The sequence below is a fragment of the Pantherophis guttatus genome, chromosome 1 (assembly GCF_059756535.1).
Source record: "Pantherophis guttatus breed Tessera chromosome 1, ASM5975653v1, whole genome shotgun sequence".
In the NCBI taxonomy this organism is placed as follows: domain Eukaryota; kingdom Metazoa; phylum Chordata; class Lepidosauria; order Squamata; family Colubridae; genus Pantherophis; species Pantherophis guttatus.
In genome coordinates this window covers 102,701,027-102,726,788 of record NC_142063.1, presented here as the reverse complement: position 1 = coordinate 102,726,788, position 25,762 = coordinate 102,701,027, and the positions used below count along the sequence as shown (strand labels likewise).

Sequence of the window (25,762 nt, the reverse complement as noted above, 5' to 3'; positions counted from 1 at the left end):
TCTGGAATGGGTTACCCACCGGGCTCCGGACGGCCCCTGACCTCCGCACTTTCCGTGCCGAGCTGAAGACATGGCTTTTTCAGCAAATTCCCTGATCTGTTGCAAGACTTTTTAATCGTTTGGGGATTTTTAAATTGATTAATTTTAGTAATGTGGATAAAAGAAAGGACTCATAGAGTCAGATACATGAGCTCTAAAGGACCCTCTCTATTCACATTATTATAAGGGGAAGATGTGCTTAGATACATGAGAGACCCTCTCTATTCACATTATTATAAGGGGAAGATGTGCTTAGATACATGAGAGACCCTCTCTATTCACATTATTATAAGGGGAAGATGTGCTTAGATACATGAGAGACCCTCTCTATTCACATTATTATAAGAGAGAAAAGTGCTTGCTTGGAGATTACATTAAAAGCAGCTAAACCCCATTAAGTGGCAATATATCTTCTGATGAGACCTAGATGTCACGGAAGGACAGCCATATGGAAAACATCTGAGTGACCTCACTGTGAATGACACAAAGACATATATGTTACAAAGAGTTACTTAATCCAATAAATTTACCCAAGGACAGCAGTAAATTTCCCATTAGCAACCACAGCACTTAAGAAAGGTTGTCTAGCTAAAGATAATCTTATAAACTAAAAATAATGGTTTACTAATGAGGAAATGTGTCAATTATCATATGACAGGTGTGTGTTAGCCATATATGGAGAACCTCGAGTTTCGACCTCCAGCGACTACACACCCATGCAACTACATGCAATTGCAACAGAAGGGGAATAGCTCCTAAATGTTCCCTCTTTCGCGAGTGGATCGTGATGCCCAGTCTAGCTAGCGTATAGTCAGCCCTAATCCCAACCCAGCCCGACGCTGCTTAGCTTCCGACTCCAGAGAAGCCCGCAGCAAAAGCAACCAACATCCGCCCTTATAAGCAACAGCCCGGCCCTCCGCATCATTCCACAAGAGAGGAACGGAACGAATCGAAGCCTCGATGCGCCCTCACCCACACTACACGTGGAATCTTCCGCTCCGACCGCTTTTCCGAAAAAGCCCGATCGTGTGACGTACAGGCACATTTAAAAAAAATAATTATTATTATAACTCGGGAAGGGGAGGGCGCGTGCGTGCGTGCTCGCTCGCTTATGGCGCGAGTGACGGAAGTGACGTTTGTCTAAACAAAAAAAAAAAAAACCCACCAACTCGGTCGAAAACTCCGAGGCGATATTTAAAAAGGGACGACGGCAAGAGAGGCCCGCGGGCCGGAAGTGAGGGGAGGGGCGTCGCGAGCAACTTTTTTCGTCAGCTGGGCGAGGAGCGAGTCTGGAGAGAGAGAGAGAGAGAGAGAGAGGGAGGGAGAGGCTAGAGAGACGCGAGAGGAGAGAGCGGAGGGGCGCTCCTCGCCGCCCGAGCGCCTTCTCAAGGGGGGAAAAGAACCGTTGGAGAGCCCGTCATGGATTTCCGCGAAGTCCTTTTGAAGGCCTCGGAACAGCAGGGATCGAGCGCCATGTCGGTAAGAAGGAAAGACGGGGGGGGAAAGGGAAAGGGGGGGGGAGGACGCGGTGGGCTGGGATTGACGTGGATGCCAGCTGTTGCCCAACTCTTCCTTTCCGGACGCTTCGCCCGAGGAAGCTAGCCCTGGATCCGGAGTATTTGAAAAGAGGGATTCGCCATCCCTCTCTCTCTCTCTCTCTCTCTCTCTCTCTCTCTCTCTCTCTCTCTCTCTCTCTCTCTCTCTCACTGTGGAAGCATCCGCCCAGGCTTTGCAGCAGGATCGTAGACCTGACCGTCCTCTCCTCCTGTCCTTTCAGCTTGGCAGCCTGTTTAGCGAGGGGTCGGCGAGAAATAATAGCCAGAAGATCTTCTCTCTCCCCCCCCCCCGCCACCCGGGATCGAGAGAGAGAGACCTAGAACCAGCGAGGGCTGTTTTCAACCCCTGGAAAGGTGGTTCAAGGGTGTCAAAATGAAGTGAAAACTAACTTCTCCTGGTTATGTACATATTATACATAATACATGTACATATTTTTGGGGGGGGTTGATTTCAGGAATACATCTGAAAGGAAAGAGGGAGGGAGAGAAAGGAAAGGAAGGAAGGAAAGAAAGAAAAAGAAAGAAAGAAGAAAGGAAAGAAAGAAAGAAAGAAAGAAAGAAAGAAAGAAAGAAAGAAGAAAGCCAGTCGCAAAGAGAGCTGTTGGTTGCATTTATTTTTCTGCCTTCGTTGCGTTTGAGCTACGAGTGTTCAATGCAGGCTTTTTCGGTACTCTTTTCAGTTAAATATATGGTATCCAGTTGTACTAAACAGAGTAAGTAATGAGTAGTAATCGGGCAGACACATTCTTCCAAACTTTACTTGCCTTTGTATTCATGTACACGTGTACTGTATTTCACATAACTGACTAACAGCCCTAACATTTCAGAAATTCTAGCATACGGTAATCAAGTTGGGATGCTGTTTTATTATTTGGCTTAAGGATATATGGTTACGCTATGGAATTTGATAGCATTCAGGGCACAAACCAGCAGTAGAATATGATGAGTCCTTTCCTTGAAAAAACAGGATAAAATGGATGGAACATATTCATCTTCAGCTAGAAATCTTTAGTGGTTTTGTTGAAGTGTTCTGAGAAAGGCTGTGCCTGGAGTGCAGTTGAGATTTCCTATTTTATGACTAAAATTCTGTTGTTTTAAGTTCAGGTTAATCAGCTGTATGTGCAGGTAGTCCTCGATTTACCACCACAATTCAGCCCCAAATTTCTGTTGCTAAGTGAGACATTTGTTAAGTGAGCTTTGGCCCATTTTGTGACCTTTTTTGCAATTAATTAGTGAATCACTACAGTTGTTAATAGCAATAGCATTTAGACTTACGTACCGCTTTACAGCCCTTGCTAAGGACTTAAAGAGTCAGCATATTGTCCCCAACAATCTGGGCCCTCATTTTACTGACTTGGGAAGGATGGAAGGCTGAGTCAACCCTGAGCGGGTAAGATTCAAACTCCTGGCAATCAGCAGAATTTGCCTACAATACTGCATTCTAACCACTGAGCCATCACGGCTCAGTAATTCAGTTGTTAAATGAATATGGTTTCCCATTGATAGTTCTCATTAGAAGGTTGCAAAAAGTGATCTCATGATTCTGGGACACTGCAATCGTCATAAATGTTGGTTGCCAAGTGTCTGAGTTTTGATCATGTGACCATGGGGATGCGGCAACAATCGTAAGTGTGAAAAATGGTCATAAGTCATTTTTTTCAGTGCCATTGTAACTTCAAACGATCATTAAACAAACTCTTGAGAATCGAGGACTACCTGTATTAAAGTGTTTTATGGGGAAAGCATTGAATGAGATGAAGAACACACTTCATTCTAAAATAGCATAGCTTGTAACTCCTCCGTTTCAATGTCTTTAATGGAAAGGTATTTAAACAATGCTGTATTGTTCATTCCTTATTTTCTAAGCTTTGCCTTTGCTGTTTTTCTGTTTTTCTTGCTTGTTTCTCAAGACACTTGGCCACATTTGAATACTTCCTGCAAAGTAGCAAGTCATATTATAAATTTGCATATTGTTGGAATCTAACCTTATTAAACTTACTATACTTAGGACCACCAAGAGGCTTGATAATAGGGCATCTTGAAGAATATATTGTAATATCCTCCAAGAGCAGAAGGAGAGATCCATGTTAAAAGAAGCAGAATTTACCTCAGAAGCCCTGTCCCCAGTCTCTTTGTAAATATCTGAGATCCCTATCTTTCCAGTATCAGAGCTCCTTTGGTACCATGTTTCTCCAAAAAGATGACCCACCTTGAAAGGAAGCCCTATCACATTTTTGAGCGCATGCAATCAAATTAAGCCTCGCCACAAAATTAGCCCTAATTAAGACCCTGCCCACCCTAGTGCAGGGGGTGGGGCGAGGCACATAGGTTTAAAAAAAGCTGGGGTGGAGCTGCCCTATTTACTAGGCCTTGCACACTCCCACACCTTCCTCACCTTCTTCTGCGGCCACTTCTCCTGCGGCCACTTGTCGCCACTCACAAGCATCGCCCCGGCCTCCGTTTTGCCTTTAGATGCCTGCCGGAAGGCATCTGCAGCCAATAACAGAGCTCCAGAGCTCTGTTATCAGCTGCAGATGCCTTCTGGCAGGCATCTAAAGGCAAAATGGAGGCCGGGGCGATGCGTGTGAGTGGCAACAAGCAGCCGCAGCAGAAGAAGAGGGCCAGCATTGAGCTCCTGCTGGGCGGGGCTGTCGGTGCCACTGCCACAAGGTGAGCCAATAATTAGAACCCTCCAAAAAGAAGGCCTAGCCATTTTTTCAGGGGTCAAAAGAAAATAAGACCCGGCCTTCTTTTGGGAGAAACACGGGTAGAAGCAAGTTTAGAAAAGGAATTGCGCCTGTGTGGCATAGGGCCAGGATACTTGAGGGACCACCTGTCTCCCATGGCTTCTGCGCAGCTGGTAAGTGCCTGCACAGCTAGCATACCCTCTGGTATTTTTCTGTTAAAGAATATCATTTTCCTGTCATCTAGGGAGACTCTTTTTCCCAATTGCCCACATGAGTCCAGTAAGCCTTTGGATACAGCAATTGGTCAAAAGATTTTTTCATAGAAGCCAGCATAATCAGCTAATGTTTTAAATGGTTTCAATGCAAGTGAATGTGTTATGGGCACAGGTCGTAAAGTTTAAAGTTACGCTGGATGCCAGAAAAGATTCTTACAATCTGGTTTTTAAGATCCATGGTCCATTTCCATGGTGTTTGCTTTACAACAAAAGTCATAAATCCAGTGCAGTTATGTGATGATCCACTTAATGACAGGCATAACATATGACCGTAATTCCTAGCTGAATTACAGTAAAAAAATTAAGGACTATCTGTAAATATGCTTGTCCATTCCTATATTTAAAATATGTATTGTATTTCGCTGCAAGGCTTTTTTTTCCTTTGAATGCTAATTATTTGGGATTAAGGAAGTAAAATTAAGTTATAGGAAGAACCTAAATAGCCTCTTACCATTTTTGAAGATTTTCTGTTGGAGGTTTTAAAGAATGGGACATAATCCTGGCAATGAGCCAACAAATAGGATGGAGATAAGATTGTTGCCTTCCTTTTCTACCTAGATTAGCAAGCTATTCATTTAGAATAGCTGAAGTGGTAGTCTAAATACCAGTATTTTACAAGTTGAAAGCATATTACAGGGCTTTAGATCCTGATTTTTTTTCTTCCCATATGATTTCTGACTCTCTATTAATTTTATAGCTCTAGCAATTGGGGAATAGAAGGATTGTGTTCCTGCAGAAGTGTCCTGATAATACAAGGGATTGATGAGATCTTTTCCCTGGTGGAGACACGCTATTTTTTAACCCTGGGATACTATCCTGGAGCAAATTATTGCAACATAAAGGAACTTCTAATACTAGACTGTGAAAATTTGTGAATTTTCTGCTTCTTAAAATGTGATCTAGCATTCAAATTTTTTTGTTGAAGCTATTGTTGTGGAGAACAAATGAGATACTTTAGGCTCAACCCAATGCATATAGGGATTCTGTAAAACAGCAGGAGACAACCTGGTGGTCTTTCAAATAATTTGAAGTTTGAAGTTCTTTATGTCTGCCATTGATCACACAGTTCAAAACATGTGAAGGTCATAAAGTTATTTTCCTCTGCCAGACAGGAATCCAAGAATTCCACTTGTCTAGTTTTCTTATAGTATATCAAAGTGAAATCATTTTGCTGGACCGTTAAAAGGAATTGGAAGCCTATCTTTTTGTAAAGTCCTTTTGTATTGGTCTTCTTTGACTATATAGTCCATGTGCTTGCTCCATTACATGTCTTGAGAAAGAAGAGTTTTGCTGGAGCCTTTAAAATGCTGCCTCTCAGTAGAATGGATTATGCCTAAGGAGTATTTGCTTTCTATGAATAAAATATATTAGGAAGAAAAATCTATTCTAAGAACTATACCCCATATTCTACTTGTAATTCTACAACAAAGTTGCTGAAAGTTGCTATATAGAAAATATAACTTTCTCAGTTTGATCAGTTGTTTTCATGTTATGTTCTTGTTGACAATGAAGTTACCAATTTTCTCCAAAATTCAGTGAATGCCTTTAAGTAAATAATTAACATAGTAAATATTGTGTATTATAAAAATAAGCAAATGTACATTTCAGATTTTTACAACTCCTACCATATTTCGCCGTTGGCCAATTTGGGCCAAGGGTTGATAAAATAAATGTATGTAGTTAGACTATTTATGTACTACTTTTCAGCAAAAGCTCCAAACGTCTGAACAGCACCGGATTGCCTACCTTTACTATCTTAGCATCATAAATATAATGTACTTTAATATATTCGTTTTATTCAAATTTTCAAATAATCTCAGAACTATCCATATACCAAACAAAACCATTATTATATGTGATCATCAGTTTGTATGGAATAATATAAGAGAAAGTTCCTATAGATACGATCAAGTAATATCTTTTTATATTTTGAACAATTCATTTGTAACGCTGTATTAATAAAATGCCATTAGAAGGATTGAGAATTTAGCCCCTCCTGCAAGTTTAAAATAGAGCACACAGTCTTTCTGTCTTGGAATTTCAGCATATGTTTAAATAAAATAAAATGGGTTGATGGGGAAAAATAAATACAATAAAAATGTAATTAAATCTTATTCCAAAATTACTCATAAAGAAGGCTCCACATCAAATATAATGTGAACTTTAATGTGAGCTTTAATGTTGATTTTGGATGTTGCACTCTTCTTACAGGATTGCAATGCTGGTGGATAGTTTCTTTCCAAATACCAGACAGCATTGGGCAGGTTCTTCAGCTGAAGGAAACTCCTATCATAGCTGTGGGAACCATCTCATTAATTTTATAATCATGAATAGAGTTTTATAAAATGCATGTGTTATATTGCAAGCCAATTTGAAACACTTAAGAAATAAGAAACAGTTTGAATTGTTCAGCTTTCTAAGAAAGATGTGTTAGATGACATTTATATTTGACAATTTATATAATAAACAAAACCAATTATAGTATTGCATCATGTGTCACTAAAATTGTTGGCCTATTAGTTCATTTCTCTTGGGAAAAGCTTCTAACAATTAATTAGCTGTTTTTAAACTGAAATAGTAGGTTTGTTCTGCTTGACTGATAGATCATAATAATAGTTCAGCTATTACTGCAGCTATCTCAAGATTTAATATACATGGGTGTATTAAGTATATTTAAAATTACTTCTTATTATATAGTAATCATGCACAGCTTACCAGTAGAAATCCTGAAATAAGGGCATATATATTCATGCACAAACACATTGTAGCTTAATATGTACTGATTATTTTGAATATGAAGTCTGCTCAGCCGGGATTGAGAGCTTTTTTCATTGTATTGTTGAATGACTTATGATAGATCTGAAACCAGGTGCTATTTTCACTCTTAGTATAGGGAGGATGAGATTTTAAAATATTTCTGCGGTGCTTATAAGAAAGGGAATTAATGCTAATTTTACATTGTTAAATTATTTCTGAACCTATTTTTAGGGTATGTAGCGTCATTCAGCTCTTTAAACCATTTCTAAAGGCGTTTGGAATTTTTGCTCATTTTATCTCTGTGTTGATACTTTGTAATAAAAGCAGTATATAATTTGCACGTTGCTGCAACATTTAGCTATATAGATGGCATCCAGTGTTATTGGAAAAGCAAGAATCAGTGTTTCTTTCCACTTGTAAAAATCTATCTAGAAAACCCAATCAATACGTTTTCCACTAAAGATTTCTGGATATTGTTGTGTTCCGCCGGCAGTCTGCGGAGCTGGCAGCAGAGTCAGACAGTGAAGAGGCTGGGGAGGAACATGGGCCAGTCTGGGGAAGGTTCGGACAAGGGCTCTGCGTCTGGGGCAGAGATGGGGCCATCTGGGAGTTATGTGCTGCCCCCAGAGCCCCCAGAGTCGGACATCAGCGAGGCAGAGGAACAGGGTGAGCATGTTCCCAGTGCGTGCATGCGCAGAGCTGCCAGAAGGCAAGAATAGTTAAGACAAAAGGGGTGACTCAGGAGTAAGGCTTGGAGATGATTGGCCCCTCCCATAAAACATAAAGGAGGAGCAAAGGCACATAAGCCTTTGCAGGAAGCAACTTTGTTCGTTCTGGAAATTCTGAAGCTCCGTTTTGACTCTGTGCTCTGTGTGGCCTTACAAAGCTAATTGCAAATTAGGTCTTTGGTAGCATGTCAAGGGAGATAAAGGTGGGTGATTATCAGCCTTATCCCGAAGGACTGTCCTTCTTGCTCACACAGCAAATACTGTTTGAGTTTCCAAACATCCCTCAACTCTCACACACTGACAGGATGCTAGCCAGATTAATACTGATGGATGCTGGTAGGCAGAGGCAGATTTCCCCCCCACCTTATTTTCCTCCTCAGTTCAGATGAATCTGTTCCTTCTGCTGTAACACCAGTTAAAGGGAAAAGAAGCAAAAAATGCAGAAAAAGATTTACAGATGTGATTAGGAAAACACAAGTAAGGGAAGCTGTACACAAGTATCATCAAACTCAGCCCCAAGTCAGTAGACAGGCTGTAAAAAAGTATACATCTAATCCCTACGTTAATCAGTCACAAATGAGATCAATGGCTTGGACTAATAAGTATTTGTCTGGTTTTAAATATGAACCTCAGATTGATTACTCCAGGGACAAGGTTGTTGACCCCGGTTACCCTGTTCCTGGTGCCATGCTCTAAAGTGGCAGGATGAGAGTCCTGGGATGTGCTGCAGTGGCGGTAAAGTCCACCTCCCTCCCCTTCAGCCCTACCCTGAACCTTCTCACCAGTCTTCTCACCAGCATCAGATGGCAAAGCACTTTCTTTCTGCTGTCCGGAAGTACAATGGATGCTTCCAAATGACGTCTTTTGGAGCCAGAGAGATGAAGAAGGGAAATTTTATGCCAACATTCAAAGTGCAGGGCAGGTCTACCACAGGATAAGGGAGTATCATGGTGGGGTCTCAGCAGCAGCCTTCATTTCTCCAGATATACTTTGTTGGTGATGATGACAATGAGAGGGACATCCGTTGTGGAATCTACCCAGGTGTTAATCCACAACTGGTTAGCCAACTGCAGAAGTTGCTGTGTGAACACAAGAAGTATATTCTGGAATTTAAGGCTGCTGTTGATTCTGTTCCTAAGGGCCACAAGGACTGCCAAGTGGTGATTAATGTCGATAGGAAGCCTTCTGGACAGCACCGAGGCCATTTCAATGCCCCCACGACTACAGAAATGGCTGTTCTCATTGTCGGCCAGGATTTTGAGAAGAGAGATATCATTCTCCACAGCAGAGACAACAGGTTGTTATGAATCAGTGAGATGCACCGTGCCTATGACGCTCTCCAGTACTGTCTGATGTTCTGCCGTGGAGAAGATGGCTATTACATCAATATACCTCAGTGCGACCCAAACACCAAGGTTCCTCTCAAGAAGACTTTGTCTGCTGCTGCCTTTTACAGCTACAGGATAATGGAGCGTGATGGCGAAGAATGCTACCTACTGCTGTTCCGCAACCTACTCAATCAATTTCTGGTTGACATGTATGTGAAAATTGAGAGTGAAAGACTCAATTGGATTCGTAGAAACCAAAAAAACCTGAGAAGTGAGGGGGAGTATGTGTACCTGAAGGATACCATGACAAGAACTGACAGCCACTTATCACAGCTTGGCAAGATGATTGTGTTGCCATCTTCTTTCACTGGAGGACCCCGCTACATGCATGAGCGAATTCAAGATGCAATGATGTATGTGCGCCATTTCGGACAACTGGATCTGTTCATTACATTTACCTGCAATCCGAAATGGCCAGAAATCGTACAGATCTTGAAACACAGACAAAAATTTCATGATAGACATGACATAGTAGCAAGCGTTTTTCATGTGAAAGTAAAACATATCATGAAGCTCCTCACTAAAGGTTGCATCTTTGGAAATAACAGATGTCATATGTACTCCATGGAATGGCAGAAACATGGACTCCCCCACATCAATATTCTTCTGTGGCTAGAAGAGAAGAGAAGACCAGAGTCCATTGACAAAGTTATAAGTGCTGAGATACCTGATCCTGACCTAGACCTAGCCTTCCATGACATTATCAAGACGACAATGATCCATGGTCCATGTGAACCCCTCAACAGGAACTCACCCTGCATGGTGGATGGCACCTGCAGCAAGAAGTACCCCCGGCCTTTTTGAAGGAAACTCAAACCGGAGAGGACGGCTATCCTCAGTATCACAGGCGGTCCCCGGCAGACAGTGGCTTCACTGCCAACATCACTGGACTTGATCTTGACAATTGCTGGGTGGTGCCATACAACCCCGCCCTGTCTTGCACCTTCTTGGCTCATATAAATGTTGAGTACTGCAACTCAGTTAAATCCATAAAATACATCTGCAAGTATATTAACAAAGGGTCTGACCAGGCAGCGTTCACCATTGAAGAAGTGGATGAGGTGACGAAGTACGAGGCAGGACGATACATCAGCAGCTCTGAAGCAGCCTGGCGCATTCTCTGCTTCCCTATTCATGAAAGGTTTCCTCCTGTTATGCACCTTGCCATACATCTCAAAAACGGCCAATGAGTTTAGTTTACTGAGGACAATGTTGTTGAGAGGATCAATAATCCTCCAAAAACAACACTTCTGGTTTTTTTTGAGCTGTGCAAAGTCGATGCTTTCACAAGGACCCTTTTAAATTGCGAAGTTCCAACTTACTACATATGGAAAGGCAACCAGTTCTTCAGGAGGAAACAAGGGAAGCCTGTACCAGGTTATCCGGGGGTGAAGAAAGAACAGGTTTTGGGTAGAATGTACACCATCCATCCCGGTAATGCTGAGTGCTGCTACCTATGCCTCCTCTTGCACGAGATCCGTGGCCCAATGTCATTTACTGCCCTAAAAACTCTGGCAGGGGTACTTCAACCGACATTTCAAGCAGCGTGCAGTGCACTTGGCTTGCTGGAGGAGGATGCTCACTGGGACCGCACTCTGGAAGAAGCCTCCATCTCTGACTTTCCTAACAAACTCTGTCAGCTATTTGCCATCATGTTGGTTTTCTGCCAAGTTGCAGACCCCCTAAAATTGTGGGAGAAATACAGAGACAGTCTTGCGGAAGATGTTAGAAGGCTAATGGTGAGAGAGTGTGGAGATGCCCAACTGGTCCTCCAAATTGTTTACAACCAATGCCTTATTCTTCTTGAGGATATTGTCACATCCATGTTGGGTAAAACACTCCTACAGTTTGGATTTCCATTATCTTCATGAGAGCAAGGAGCCACTATCAGCAACCATCAATACCTGAGTGAATTGTCTTATAATACCATTCAGCTGACAGAAGCAGTTGCTGTGAATGTTCGAAAATTAAATCAAGAACAAAGGAAAGCCTATGATGAAATCATGCACAGTATTGCTTCTGATTCTGGGCAGTTGTTCTTTCTTGATGCTCCTTTTGGCACTGGCAAAACGTTCTTGATCAATCTCTTGCTGGCCAAAATTAGAAGCAGAAAGAATATCGCCCTAGCCGTTGCTTTCTTGCCAGAGGCAAGACGGCTCACTCTGCCTTCAAGTTACCTCTCAACCTGAATCATTCTGAGTCTGCACTTTGTAACATCTCTAAGCAGAGTGACATGGCTCAGGTGCTTTGAGAAGCCAAACTTATCGTGTTGGATGAGTGCACCAAGACTCACAAAGGAGGTCTTGAGGCTGTAAACAGGACACTAAAGAACATTAGGGGTAGCAACTGTCTTATGAGTTAACAATGGTTTTGGCTGGTGACTTCAGACAGATTTTGCCCGTTGTGCCACGAGGGACACATATAGATGAAATCAACGCCTGTCTCAAGTCAACCATCTTATGTCCTAAAGTCAAAGTCCTGACCTTGACAGTTAACATGTGTGTCCACCTTCAACGTGATTTGAGGGCAGAAAAGTTTTCTAAATTATTACTTAATATTGGTGATGGCAAGCTTTTGGAAGAGGAGGGAAGAATATCCCAAGTAACCTTTGCGATGTGACAGTTCTGATCAGCTTGACTGACAAAATATACTCCAACATTCATCAGGCTGGAGTGGATTGCGGTTCATGACTGAGGGAAAGAGCTATTCTCACTCCAACAAATGACTCAGCCAACAGCATCAACAACTTTCTGCTGGAAAAGTTCTCCACCGAGCATATGAAGTATGAATCCGTGGACTCAGTAATGGAGATCGGGGATGCTGTACATTACTCTGTGGAGTTCTTGCACTCTCTCAGCCCACCAGGATTACCACTTCATGTCCTCTACCTCAAAGTTGGCACTCCAATCATGCTGTTACGCAATCTAACCTTTCCGAAACTGTGCAATGGCACCAGGCTTCAGGTGAAGACACTGTACAAACACGTAATCGAAGCCACGATTTTCACAGGCGTCAATCAGGGAGAAACCGTTTTCATACCCCAAATTCCTCTGATCCCATCAGACTACCACTTTGAGTTCAAACGTCTATAATTTTCCGTTAAGGTTTGCTACTCCATCACCATCAATAAGGCACAGGGACAGACTTTGAAAGTAGCTGGTGTGCATCTGACGAGTGACTGTTTCTCCCATGTTCATGCCAGTTCTACGTGGCATGCTCCAAAGTCAGTTCACCTGACAACCTGGTCATCCTCCAGCCAGACAGCAAAACCAGGAATGTTGTTTACAGGGAGGTCCTGAGCAATTCGTCTGAGGGACGAATTGAAAGTCTATGCTATGCAATTTATTAGCCTGGCTACATAGACAAAACAGCCACGTTTGCTGCTGGGATTAAAGGGCTTAAGCCCATCTATTTCATTGTTGTTACACTTACAATAATGTCTTCATCTGTAACATAAACTTACTTTACCATCTCTAACCAAATAATACATTCACTTTTTTAACTACTCATTAATTTTCAAGCTTTAGGTGTCAATTTATCAAGCCTCATCAGATAGTTTCGTAGTGAAGCACGGGTATCCAGCTAGTGTTTTATATGATCTTTAATTGTTCTACTGTAATGCTAGTAAAATATTATTTAGCACCATAGTATTTTTTAAGTCAGAAGCAGTTGTCCCCCCCCAATAAGGGGAGGGGTAACTAAAATATCATATTTTGAACTGGAGCATAGAAAAGTTTACATTTTATAGCCTTTCACTAGCAGAAATAGTACCTGTACAAAAGTTTTCTTATTTGATTTGATATTTTATCCCCAAATCTCTCTTTTTTTTTTTATTTGAACGTTTAGAAGAATCTCTTTGAAAGAGTAGTGATTCTTTTCTCAATGTATTTGATCCTTTTAAGGGAACTTTTTTGTGGTAAGATCCCAAACCCTGTAGAAAGGAACTCACTTGTATTAATTACAGTCCAATAGAAATGATGTCCCTATTTATTTGTCATTTTATGTTACGAGTCTTTTTGGTTTACCTTAGTACTTTGTCTTTGAAAATCTCTTAGATTCCATATAAAGAAGATGAGATACAGGACTGAATTTAAATTTTCTTCTTTTAGTCTATACATTGCATTTGTTGTTGTTTTTTTGTTTTGTTTTTTTAGTTAATAAAGAAATTCTTATTCTAATGCATGAGGAAATTTTTGCATACTAATAATCCACTTGGACATAGCTGAAAACAGTTGCACAATGAGTTCATATTTGTTTCTCATCTTTGTGAAACTTTTGTTTCATTGCAGAAGAGATACAGTTTGGCGGTTGGCCCTCCCAAAAAGGATCCAAAAGTTAAAGGTGTTCAGTCAGCAGCTGTGCGAGCCTTTCTGAAAAGGCAAGAAGAGGAACAGAAGAAAAAGGGTATCATTAAGTATTTTTCTTTCTATAAAGACTATTATTAGTTATTCTTGAAAAAACTTTTTTTCTGCCTTCCTTTTGAAAATCATTGTCATGCTTTCCTTACTTTTACATATTCGGTGTCATCTTGACACAGACAAAAGCAGTAACAAAACTGACTTTTTTTTAATTGTTTTGAAGGAAAGGACAGAAAATCCCTTCCTCTAAACATTTGGTGTCTGTAAGGAATTCTTATTTTAGCTTCGCAGACATTTTGCAGTTAGTTGCTAGAATATAAGGGGTAATGAAAACAGCTTGGTCAGCAAAACCCTCAGGAATGGTTGCTCTGATGAAATTCCAAATGTAGTCTGGGAAGAAGGTGACCGTAAAGAAAAAAGGAACCTGTGGGTAGCAATTGCTATTGTGAAAATGATGATGATTATGCTAAAACATATACACAATTTGCTGAATATAGGGAACGAAGGTGGGTTGGTCTTTTGGGTGGTCCCAGGGTATGATTTATGGGGCTTAAAAGCAAGTAAAGTTATAAACATATATTGTTTAAGATTGGGCCTTTGCCCAGGCCTAGTGGAAGTGATCCCCCTGTGTCCTTCTGTGCAGAATAAAGTCTTTTGCAATCTCCACCTGGTGTGTTTTCATTGGGCGTTGCACTCCAGGCAGGAGCAGTTTTCTGGGATAACAATTTTAGTTTTATATCTATATACAAGCAATTAGAAGTAAGTTTTAATATTATACAGTTAAAAGCAAAAGCAAATACAGTTTAAAAAAATAATAGTGTACTGATGTTCTTTTGCCATCTTACAAAATGCTACAAGTAGTTCTTGACTTAACAATCACAATTGGGTCTGGAATCTTGGTTGTTGAGCAAAGCAAGATAGCCTATCACCACTTCACTCAACAATCACAATCTCCTAGCTATGGCCGTTAAGCAGATGGAGTCCTAGCTAAGGAGTGGGGGAACTGTCTGGCCCCCAAAACCAAAACTCATGGTGATTCTTCCAAGTATATTTCATTATTGTTTCACACGTCCTGACAGAATCTTGCAAAACGAAAGCACTCTTCTATCTACACACGCATATACTCAGAGAACTATTAGGGAGGGTCTGTCTTCACCCTCCTTCTCTCACACCAACTATATGAACTGAACTGTTTCTTGTTCTTGGAACGTACTTCCTCTCTCCTGGGAATCCTAACCAGTACAATCCACCACAGTGGGGGAGGCCCTGGGTGACCACGTGTGAGTTAAGTGGGGGTACCCCAGTGCAATGCAAAGCTTACGTTTGCCTGCCATGCAGCACTGAAATAGAGGCCTGGGGCCTTTGGCAGCCTCAGACCCACCTGCCATCACCCTCAGAGCCCTTTGTGAGGTAAGTAACAAAGTATTGGAGAATGTACAAGGTGGTTTTGGGAGAGTAGGCCTGGTGCTGCTTTGAATAGGCCGCATACACCTCTCAGCAGCTGGAGAAAACAGCTGAAGGTGGGCAGTGCCCTGCAGATCATGGGGAATGCTGGGCTTCAGGGAATTGCACCATTTTCCAGGTCTTGTACACCTTGGAGAAGCACGTCAGTAGAAGCAAAAGTGTTAAGCTCGATATCAAGGCCTGCTGGCAGCTGGCTAAGACTCCTGAAGAGCCAGGCCTCTACTTCAGGCTCAGCCTTGGCACTACTGCCAAGTACTGTGCAGGTTGGCCTACGCCCACGAGGGAGATGGGTGGGGAGAGTGGCAGCACCACACGGTCATAAGTGTATAGCAGGTGGGCTGCCGAGCATCTGAATTTTGATCATGTGACTGCGGAAGCATTACAATGGCTGTAACTTTGGGCATGAGTCATAAGTCCTTTTGTTCAGCGCCATTGCAATTTTGAACAGTTGCTGAAGTAATGGTTGTAGGTCAAGAACTGCTTGTGCTTGCTCAGAGCAGCAGGTCCTCCCATATCTTAACAGAGAACTATTCCTTAATGGGCCTCTTAGTTTAGCAGTAGAGTGAGACACTCATGCTTAATTGAAACCTATGCCTCTTGGACATGATGTACAGGTTTTTTTTGGTACCAGCCCTCTTACTTAAAGAGATGTTTCAGTTAAAATCTGTGGTGGTATTTCTTACTGTATGCTTTTATGTTGAATCTCTAGTGTGATACTTTAGATAATATATAGTTAAAATATACATTTTTAACCTAAGCCAGTGACACCGCCCCCCCCCCCCCCCCGCACATGCCCCACACATGCCCAGGTAGGCCCATTTTTCACCCTCCGGGAGCATTCCTGCAGCCTCCAGAACGGCGAAAACAGCATCCCCAGGCCCTCCACAAATGGCACATATCCAGACTTCCGAGAGGCCTGTTTTTCACCCTCCTGGAGTCTCCAAGTGAGCCTCTACTTATCTGTCATCCAAAACAGGCCATGTGGAGACTCCTGGGAGAGGGAGGGGGGCGCATGGGCATGCGCGCGTGTATCCCGCATGCGTGGCAGAGACCTGAAAATCAGCTGGCCGGCAGGAGGGGCACACACATGTGCAGTGGAGCTGACCTAGGGCGACAGCTCATGTGCCCGCAGAAATGGCTCTGCGTGCCACATATGCCATAGGTTTGCCATCACGGACCTAAACTATATAGTAATTATATCTGCAAGATACATATTTGCAGTCTTTTTTATATACTAAAGCTTTTTTTCTTTATAGATCTTATGGAAAAAAGAAGAAAACAAGAACTATTGGCTAGGCGTGTGGAAATGAAACATGACCGAAAAGCCAGAGCTATGGCTTCACGGACAAAGGATAATTTTCATGGTTATAATGGCATTCCTATGGAAGAGAAGCCTAAAAAGAAGCAGGGTCATGAAAATAGAAGTTCTGGAAGCACAGAATGTAGGTCACAGGATGAAATGAATGAAGTAGATTATAATATGTCAGAGTCTGAGCAGGAATCAGAAGAATATGAAGAGAAACCCTCCAAAATTTCAGAAAAGCCAAAGGTGCTAGCCAAAAGTGCACCTCCAGCCATGAATTTTAATGATCTTTTAAAGCTGGCTGAAAAAAAACAATATGAGCCAGTTGAAATAAAAGTTGTAAAAAAGACTGAAGAAAGACCAATGACCGCAGAAGAATTAAGAGAGCGAGACTTCTTAGAGAAGAGAAACAGAAAGAGATCAGAGAAAGAAATGAAACATACAACTGCATCAGGTTCTTCCAAAAAGGAAATTTCTCAGAGGGATTTAGTAAATGCTAAAACTAGCAGGCATTCAGCAGACAAACCCGCCTTTTCTAAAGGAAGCAATCCCTCGCAAAATAACGATAAGAAAACCAAAGGGCCAGTTTTAAGTGAAAAATCTTCCAAATTGGTGTCTAATTCCAAAGCAAGCCACGCTGAAAAAGTAAAATCTGCACCCAAAGGGCCTTTAAAAAACCCTCCTCACAATAATCATGTTAAACCTGCACCCAGTGGAGGAGGGAAAACTGGATCTAAGTCCCAAACTGTAGTCTTGAAAACGGCTGCAAATGGAACTCTCAGACCATCATCTACTAAAGAACCGAGTTTGAAAAAAAATAGCACCCATATGAAATCAACCAGTGTGGTTTCTGCCCAGCAAGAAACTTATAAAACTTCCAGCTCCAAGCAAGCAAGCAACATTTCAGTTACAGGAGGACCTCCTGCACGATCAAAGAGCAGCTTGAATTCAGGCCCTGGGCAGCCAAACCGCAGTGCGATTACTGGGCATGGATCACGCAGCATGGGACCCAGGAGATCAGAAAACAGCTCAGGGCAAGGACAGCAAAGCACAGGATCTAGACTTGCCAGTAATAATTTAAGCATGGGATCTAATCGACCAAGCATCACTTCAAGACCAGTATGTTTAGGCAGTAGCCAAGGCGTAGGACCTGGTCGGCCAAATTCCAATGTAAACCCTGGACTTGGAAGGGATAGCAGCTCAGGACCAGGTCGGCCAAGTACCACTACAGCTGGAACTCTAAAGCCAAAGTGTACTGTTGTATCAGAAACAATCTCATCCAAAAATCTGGTTCCGAGACAGATGAATGGAATGAGGCCCTTTCCTAATCACAGACCTGGGATTACCCCACAAGGTATCTTGAGAGTTTGTGCTTCTGAATATGTATGTATTTAGAGATGGCTTCAACACAACTATTTAAAATTGCATCCTCAAAAACATTCTGCCCTACAAAATAAGAACTCTCTGACCCGGATCTTTTCAAACATGAACACTTTTAAGATGCAGGCTGTGGAATTCTGGGAGTTGAAGTCCACACATCTTAAAATTGCCAAGTTTGAAAAACACTACTCTAACCTAATGCTTGACTTGGGTATAACTTCTTCTGGCTTCAATAAGATTTTAGAATGGGTATTCCTGAACCATATGACAGATTGTATTGTTGCATGCCAACAGCATCTACCCTGAAGCCTTTCCATGTGTGCTGGAACAATTCTCAGGTTGGGTAGCTGCAGTACAGGCAACCGAGTTTACAGCATGCATCAGAAATGGCAAGCCCTTAAATCTCTTTGGCACACAAAAGAGCAGCTAGTGTGCTTTAGGGTTTTCCAGGCTGCACAGCTGCAGCAGAGATAGAATTTCCTCATGCCCCATCCTCTGTCCTATGTATGGACTGTTGTTTTACCTTCAAGTAGGCAATTTATGAAGAGTTAAGTCTCTCTATATATAATGACTTAAATTTCTGACCTAGGTTTTCCAAGACCATCTCTTCCACCTATTACCAGTAGCTACAAAAGAAAGTTTGAAGATGAAGATGAAGACGATTCTGAAATGGAAGATTTTATTGATGATGAAGGAGAGCCTCAAGAAGAGATCTCGAAACATATCAGAGAGATATTTGGTTATGATCGGTCAAAGTGAGAAAATAAGCTTTAACGTAATTTTACTGTTGTATATTTATACCAATCCATAACATTTACATGAATTTCTATAACATAGATAAAAAGATTTAAAAGATGTTTGAAAAAGTAACAGACATTTTTTTAAAACTGATATCGTTGCACCATTCTGCCTGCAACAACTGTACAAGAAAATTGTATTTCTGCCAAAATTATCAGTAGCTCTTCTATATTATATTGAATGAATGGCTATTTTCAAAACTACAGTCCGAAAGTTCAAGGAATATTATGTGGCTTGCAATAATTTTAGCAGAAAGGAAAGAGATTGTTGTGCTAGAAGTAAAAAATACTTAATTGCTTGCTTTGGGAAAGGATAGGTAACTATATTGTGGCTTAAAACTGGTTTAGTTTAGCCCTACAATTATAACATTAATTGGCATGTTTCTATTTTATGTAAATATACACAATTCTAGTTCTAAATATATATTGCAATTAATAATATTGATTGATTAGCGTAATGTCTACTGTTACCTAAAGAAAGCCACTTATACAACAGAGCTTCCTTTTCCTCTCCCCCCACTTTGATTATGCATGCTCCAAATCTTCCCCCAAGAACTTCAGCCCAAGAAATAATATTGTGCAAGGCAAAAGAATTCTGCTAGATAAACAGCATTGCATTTAACTTCATTATTTTTAGATACAAAGATGAAAGTGACTATGCCTTACGTTACATGGAAAGTACTTGGAAAGAACAGCAGAAAGAGGAAGCCAGAAGGTAAAAATTAAAATAATCTGATTGACTGTTACATATTGTTGAAATCCTTCATTGAAAATGAAACCTGTTAAAATTATTTTAAAGAGTAATAGCTCTTTAAATTGGGGTTTTTCATGTCATCTTATGTAAAATTATAGAGGGCTTCAGTGCAAAAACATTAATCACACGATATTCAGTACTTTTTCATCAGCTTTTACAAGATTACATAAGAGTACTGTCTTTTTTCTCTCTTTCGTCCAATCAGTATATTTGCTGTTTGCTCACTTATTTCTACTACATTTCACCTTCCTCTGCCCATCTATCTGATTTCCTCTCTGGCCACCTGCTTCTCCTCCTGCTGCTGCCTTTCCACCTCATCACACCATTATCTGTCTTCAGCAACAAGAAATAAGCAGTAGTGTGACAATTCAGGATGGGCAGAAGAGAATTGCTCCTTTTAAACTCTTTTCCTTTCTTGCTTCAGCTGCTTCCTGCTTTTTGTTCCTATTGGTAGATACTATGGTATTTGCTTTCAGAGATCAAGACATGACAAGAAACTGTAGGTGGAAAGGACATACAGGTAGTCTTCGACTTAACCACAATTGAGCCCCAAAATTATGTTGCTAAGTGAGACATTTGTTAAGTGAAATTTGCCCCATTTTACTACCTTTCTTGCCACAGTTGTGTATATTGGTATAATACACTGGTGCACAAACATTTAGCATTTGGGGTATGCATTGTTTTTCATCTACTGAGATGTGGTGACACAGTGACTTTCTTTGGCTTTTTGGAAGGGTTGAGAGGTAAGCCACATATTTTGCTCATTATTGAAACATTAAAAAAAAGTGACCAAAGTTAAATTATTACATTTTGTTCATGAATTTTCATGATGTGATCTGAGTTCATGGGAAGTTACTAACAGCAGTATAGGTAATCTGGATGTATTAGTAGTAGTAATAGTACTGGTAGTACCATACTATTGGAGCCACAACTCTTACTATAGCTCTGTTAGAAAGCAACTTTTTGTAGATCAGCAATGAACTGTTCCTCGTTTTTCTGAATATTGTTCTAACAGCAGAATTGTGTCTATTTATACTGTTATGTAAAACATTCTCTATTTCATAGATAATAACTATCTTTTCCATCTTACTCTCTTTTGGTTGCGTAATTATATCATACTCAAACATTGTTTCAATTCCAAGAAAAGCAGTTTCTTTCATAGAATGAAAAAACTTACTCAGATATGAAAATAAATAATAATAAAACAGAATTGTTGCTTGGAATTCGTTTTGGTAAAAATGTTTAGATCCCGTGGTTGATTTTAAATTGTTTTTTTTTCCCCCAAATTTTTAAATGACTAAAACTTTATTTTCCAGCTTGAGACTCGGAGTACAAGAAGATCTAGAAGAAATGAAACGTGAAGAGGAAGAATTGAAAAACAGGAAGCAAACAAAGAAGTTGAGAACACGTTAACCAATTTGCCACAGTTTTGGTTTACTGTTACTCTACTATTTGTTCCAAAGTTTAGCTTTAGTTGTACTCGCATATGAAAGAATAAGAAATCATGTAGAAAATGGACATATAGAAAATAAGGACTTGGTGCCAGATTTAAGGTGCAAAGTTCTGCAGGCCTTGGAGAAAGGAAAGTGTTGCTTTTCCTCAGCACTCAACACTACTTCCCATACTGTGGGAATACTGGGATATTTTCCAGGGCAGGATGGGAATTAGTTACTGGGACTGCCCCAAAAGAGGAAATTGGGAGAAAACATTGGTCCGGCTTTTTCTTTCAGCAGAAAGTTTTTATTGGAACCCAATCCCTATCATGAACAGAAATGATTTTTTTGTGCTCACAGAGAGGCAACTCTGGATCCAAAATTATGTTCTTTAGTTTGGCACTCAAATATTGACATTTAATAATTGCCAAGTTTCTTTTCTGAAACCCAAATAAATGCACTAATGGAGGATATTAGTCGAAGTAAAAATGAAAATTAATTATACTATGATATAAAGTAATTCAAGAATGCCAGCAGACTGCTGATTGACTATGCACTGGCTTACAACAAGTGGGCCCTAATAACAGTACAGTCTGTTTTCATTCCATAAAAACTAGAAAAATGTTTATGTTTTTTATCTTTCAAAAGAGGTTGTGTCCTGAGTCAAGATTCTTAAGTCACTTTTTCTCTTCCTATAAAGCACAGATTTAAAAATGTAGCCGATGATGATGATGTTGAAAGCAATATTAATATTTTCTGATTCCTGCTTGACAAGATTATATAAAAAGAACCCAAAACTAATATTACAAAGCTTTGACATCAAGAGCTGAAACAAAGATGATGTTCCCTGAAAATAACTATCATGGAATAAATACATAGCAACAAACAGAAATGAGGCAGCAGCAACATGGCCGTCAATATGAATTTCCTTCTACTTCCTTGAAAAGATATGCTGCTGACACTCAACCCAGGGATATTTCTCCCCACTCTTGAATTTAGAACCCCTTCTAGTTCTGTGTACATTGAGTTGAAGTATCGCTGAAAGCCCAGTCGGCTAATTATTTTCTTTTTGCAGTGCAGAAAATTAATATGGCCTCTATTAGTGGCAATCAGACATTATTTTATAAGAAATATGACCAAATAAATGAATTGTTTGCATATGGGGCTTAAATTTCATTGCCAGTCGTCATAATAAATCATCTTGGAAAAGACTAGTTTGCAGTGGTTTATAACTCACTTCTATGTCTTTGATTTAATTTAAATATTTAGGTTTCTTAGATTAACTGCATGCTTTATAAAAACTGCAGAGCCTGCCAGTAGAGTTTATTTCTGTGTTCATTCAGATGCTATCTGCATTTTAGTAAATATAAACATCTTTCTAGTTGCTTCATTTAACTGCCTAACAAGATTGCTGAAAAGATTTCTAACAGAAACCAAAATGTTATGATTTAAGAAGTGGTTTTTACTTTTAAAAAACTTTGGTTGCACACTGATTTCAAGCTATGCACAATAACAGATGTTCATTTCATAGTTGCCAGAGAATCTCAGATCATTCTGTTCTACAAAAATTGTGCTTTGGAGTTTCAGGTTAATATTTGAATATCCAGTTCAATATTTTTTTAATTCATAAAGAATTTATGCAAAATGAAGTCACTGAAAATAAAAAGTCTAAATATTTCTTAAAACACATCATGCAATCCTACCAAGAAATTTTATTCAGTTAAAAGTTAAGTCTATGAGATTACACACAGAATTGGAAATTGAATATGCTGGAAAGAATGTACTAAAGAATAATCGCTAGAGATAAAATCTTTTATCAGGAAAGGATGGATTCGGCTAATAAAATATGACAAAGAGATCAAACTTCAGAATTAATACAAAGAAAATAATGGATATTTTTGTTTATGAAACTGTTATTTTTCTCAATTTAGTAAGGCACTGTATTTGCTGAAATGAAATAGTTTAGCAATTGCTATAATTAGCATGCAAAACAGGAGTTCATAATTTTTGGTTTACTGTGATCACTAGTGCTATTTTTACAGAATGTATTATAAAAAAACTACTTTGTTCAGGTGCACTCATGAATCTTTTTATCCAAGATAATGACTGTTGAAACATGACCAAGTTACTGTTCATTTTATAATTTGAATGTTGAAGTATTGAAATCCTCCTCACGCCACTGAGATATCTGTGTAGATGATGTCCTCAACAAACCTCTGACTTAGCAAAAAATTTGTAATGACAAACTTGTGTTCAGTTCCAAATTTTTTTGGGGGAAATCTCCCCAATACACACTACATGTTTTGACTGCTTCTTGCAAGTTTAATTCAAGACTACCGTATTTTTAAATATTTGGATGTTATTTCTCTTGTAGAAGATAACTGGAAGATAATTAATTAGAAGCTAACATATATAACAGATCTCTTCATTTTTATATAATTTATTGCTTTTTAGTAAATATATTGCTTATTAAAATTTATATATAGAGTATGGCGAAGTTATCTGGCATTCCAAAGATAGCATCCAAACTTGTAAGTTCTTTTTATGATAAATTATCTATTTGCATTATTTTACTTTAGGAAAATATTTTTCATTTTTAAAAACTAAATTGAGAGTCATAGAATTACAGCAGAATAAAAACTTTACAAAAATTGGCTAGTGATTTTGTAAGGGAAGTAGAATACAAGGATTCTCTTATGTATGAATATTAAAACGAAACAGAATAACTGGCATATGTTGTTTTTCATGATATTAAATCATTCTCTACTTCTAAAGCAGCTCCCCATATGTTCCCACAATCTACTCTGGACTCTTTCCCAACATTAATTCTAGGGGCTATGAACGGATTGAATGCCGCTCTCGCCCTCCCACTTCAGCTGATAGAAGCCTTTAGGAGGAAAATTTAAATAACATCCATTCTGTGTGATTGAAGAAAACTCTAGCTTGAATTGCAGATTTTGATTAATGGTTGGAAGATGTGCCTTTTTTTTTACATATATAACCTTTCTATGAATGTAGGAAGAAAACAAATATAGAATTAATTGTGCTGTCAAAGATGCTGTGTTGCAGCTTGATAATATGAAATAAAGTCGTTTTACATCAAGTCCTTCCAGGCCTTGCTTTGCACAACTAGTTAATGTTTATTAAAATTAAATAAAACTTAAGGGCACTTTGTATTTATGAAGACTTCATTTTATAGTTATCTTCTATATATTTCAGTTGTACTTAACACTTTTTACAGCAGAAAATTACCAGAAAACAGAAATGTGCATCATGAAAAGCCCTAGTAAATAATTTTGATTTGTTCTCTCTAAAGCAGAATCTTATAAGAATGTATAAAAACTTATTTTTATAAACTCCCATTTTTTAATCTCACATAACTACTTATTTGGCTTTTTCATTTATGTAACTTTAATTACCTTTACAACTAAAGTGCATTTCTATAATATGCAGCAGGAGACCAAAACACTGGAAAGAAAATACAGTCTACTGAGGATACTTTTAGAGTTTGTCCATCTTACGTTTTTGTTAAATTTATTATATCTAACAGAGTTACAATTCAGGTAAAAACTGTTAAGCATAACTTTTTTCTGGTCAATTAAACTCTATGCTTTTGCACCGAATACAGTCTGAAACAAATGATGTATATAATAAAATTGCGGACATTAAATATTGTATTGAGATTTTTGCTGGTTTGCTTTAATTTGTAGCAGATGTTGAGATGCCATTGAGCATCTTTCTAAAAGACTAATTTCCAAGTATTTCTGAGAAAAAATGGGACAAAGAACTGTAACAGAGTGTAAAATAACTAATAATGGAATAATAAATGTTTTTACAATGTGCTAATCATGTTGATAATTGTTGAATTGTCCAAAATCTTCCAAGTGAGCTCTATAAAATATTATGACTTGAAATTCTTTGTTCATTTTGTGACTCAGAGTTTTCATTAACCATCTATGGAACTGTGGATAGAAGGAGGTTTTACGGTTTCAAAACAAAACACATTACGGGACCCTTCTGAGAGAGATGGTTTTACAGTTTTTTGAATCTTTTCCAGCATTTTTCTACAGAATCATCTATGGAATTGCCAGGGTTAAAAAGAATTGTGAGACATGTAAGCAAATGCGCCTATGTGTTTTACAATTCATAGCCTTTTTGGGATGCAGAAACAGTCTCCAGTTGGCTGGAATATTTTAGGGACTTTGTAAATAAAGTGCATAGTGTTCTTATGTTTGTATGGTAAAATAATCACTAGTAAAATCAGATTTTTTTAATGTAAATGCCATTGAAGGCTTAAATTGCATGGCATGGAAAACAATTTCTTCAATTTTAAAAACAAATTCACAGATTTACAAAACAAGTGTCAGGGCAATGCTCATTGTTCATAAAATTCCTATTATGCTGGTTGGAGCCAATCACAAAGACTTGTGAATTAGGTGATATTGTTGAGGTTATGTCTAGCACTTAAATCTCATTCTTCCCCGGGCAATTTTATTTTGTCCTAGGTGTGGTTTTCAAGACATTTTCAGACTCCAATTAGTACTTTGTAATCAAACTACAGTATGGTGGCACTAAATGCCAAACTGATTAAAGTATTTTGAAACAGCATAAAGAACTGTTTTGAAAAACTTAGATAGTTTTAAGTTTCCATAGTGGAAACATAGGTTTTCACCATTCCACAGTAAGCATCTGTGAAGTATCATTAAAAAATCAATTACTCTTCTTTTCTTTGTGCAGATATAAAGATGTCTATTGTCTGACTGAATCTGGGCACAAGAGAAAAATGATTTGCTACTGAGATGTCAAAACTAATTTTGAAAAAACTCCTGAACTGTTGTAGAAA

The 25,762-nt window shown here is 39.2% G+C and overlaps 1 protein-coding gene across 2 annotated transcripts; it reads left to right on the top strand.

Moving 5' to 3' along the window:
• The first annotated feature begins 1,177 nt into the window (after positions 1-1,177).
• On the top strand, positions 1,178-24,833 carry SPTY2D1 (SPT2 chromatin protein domain containing 1). 2 transcript variants are annotated; one of them, XR_009621453.2, is made up of 6 exons: positions 1,178-1,518; positions 13,720-13,834; positions 16,509-17,909; positions 18,525-18,710; positions 19,370-19,447; positions 20,803-21,693. XR_009621453.2 is itself a non-coding variant. In XM_034416929.3 (6 exons), the coding sequence occupies exons 1-6, from the start codon at positions 1,459-1,461 to the stop codon at positions 20,897-20,899; spliced, it is 1,917 nt and encodes a 638-aa protein (XP_034272820.1). In that variant the 5' UTR covers positions 1,178-1,458; the 3' UTR covers positions 20,900-24,833. The 2 variants fall into 2 exon arrangements, 1 of the variants encoding a protein (XP_034272820.1); XM_034416929.3 differs by having other exon boundaries at positions 18,525-18,690; positions 20,803-24,833.
• The last annotated feature ends 929 nt before the right edge of the window (positions 24,834-25,762 follow it).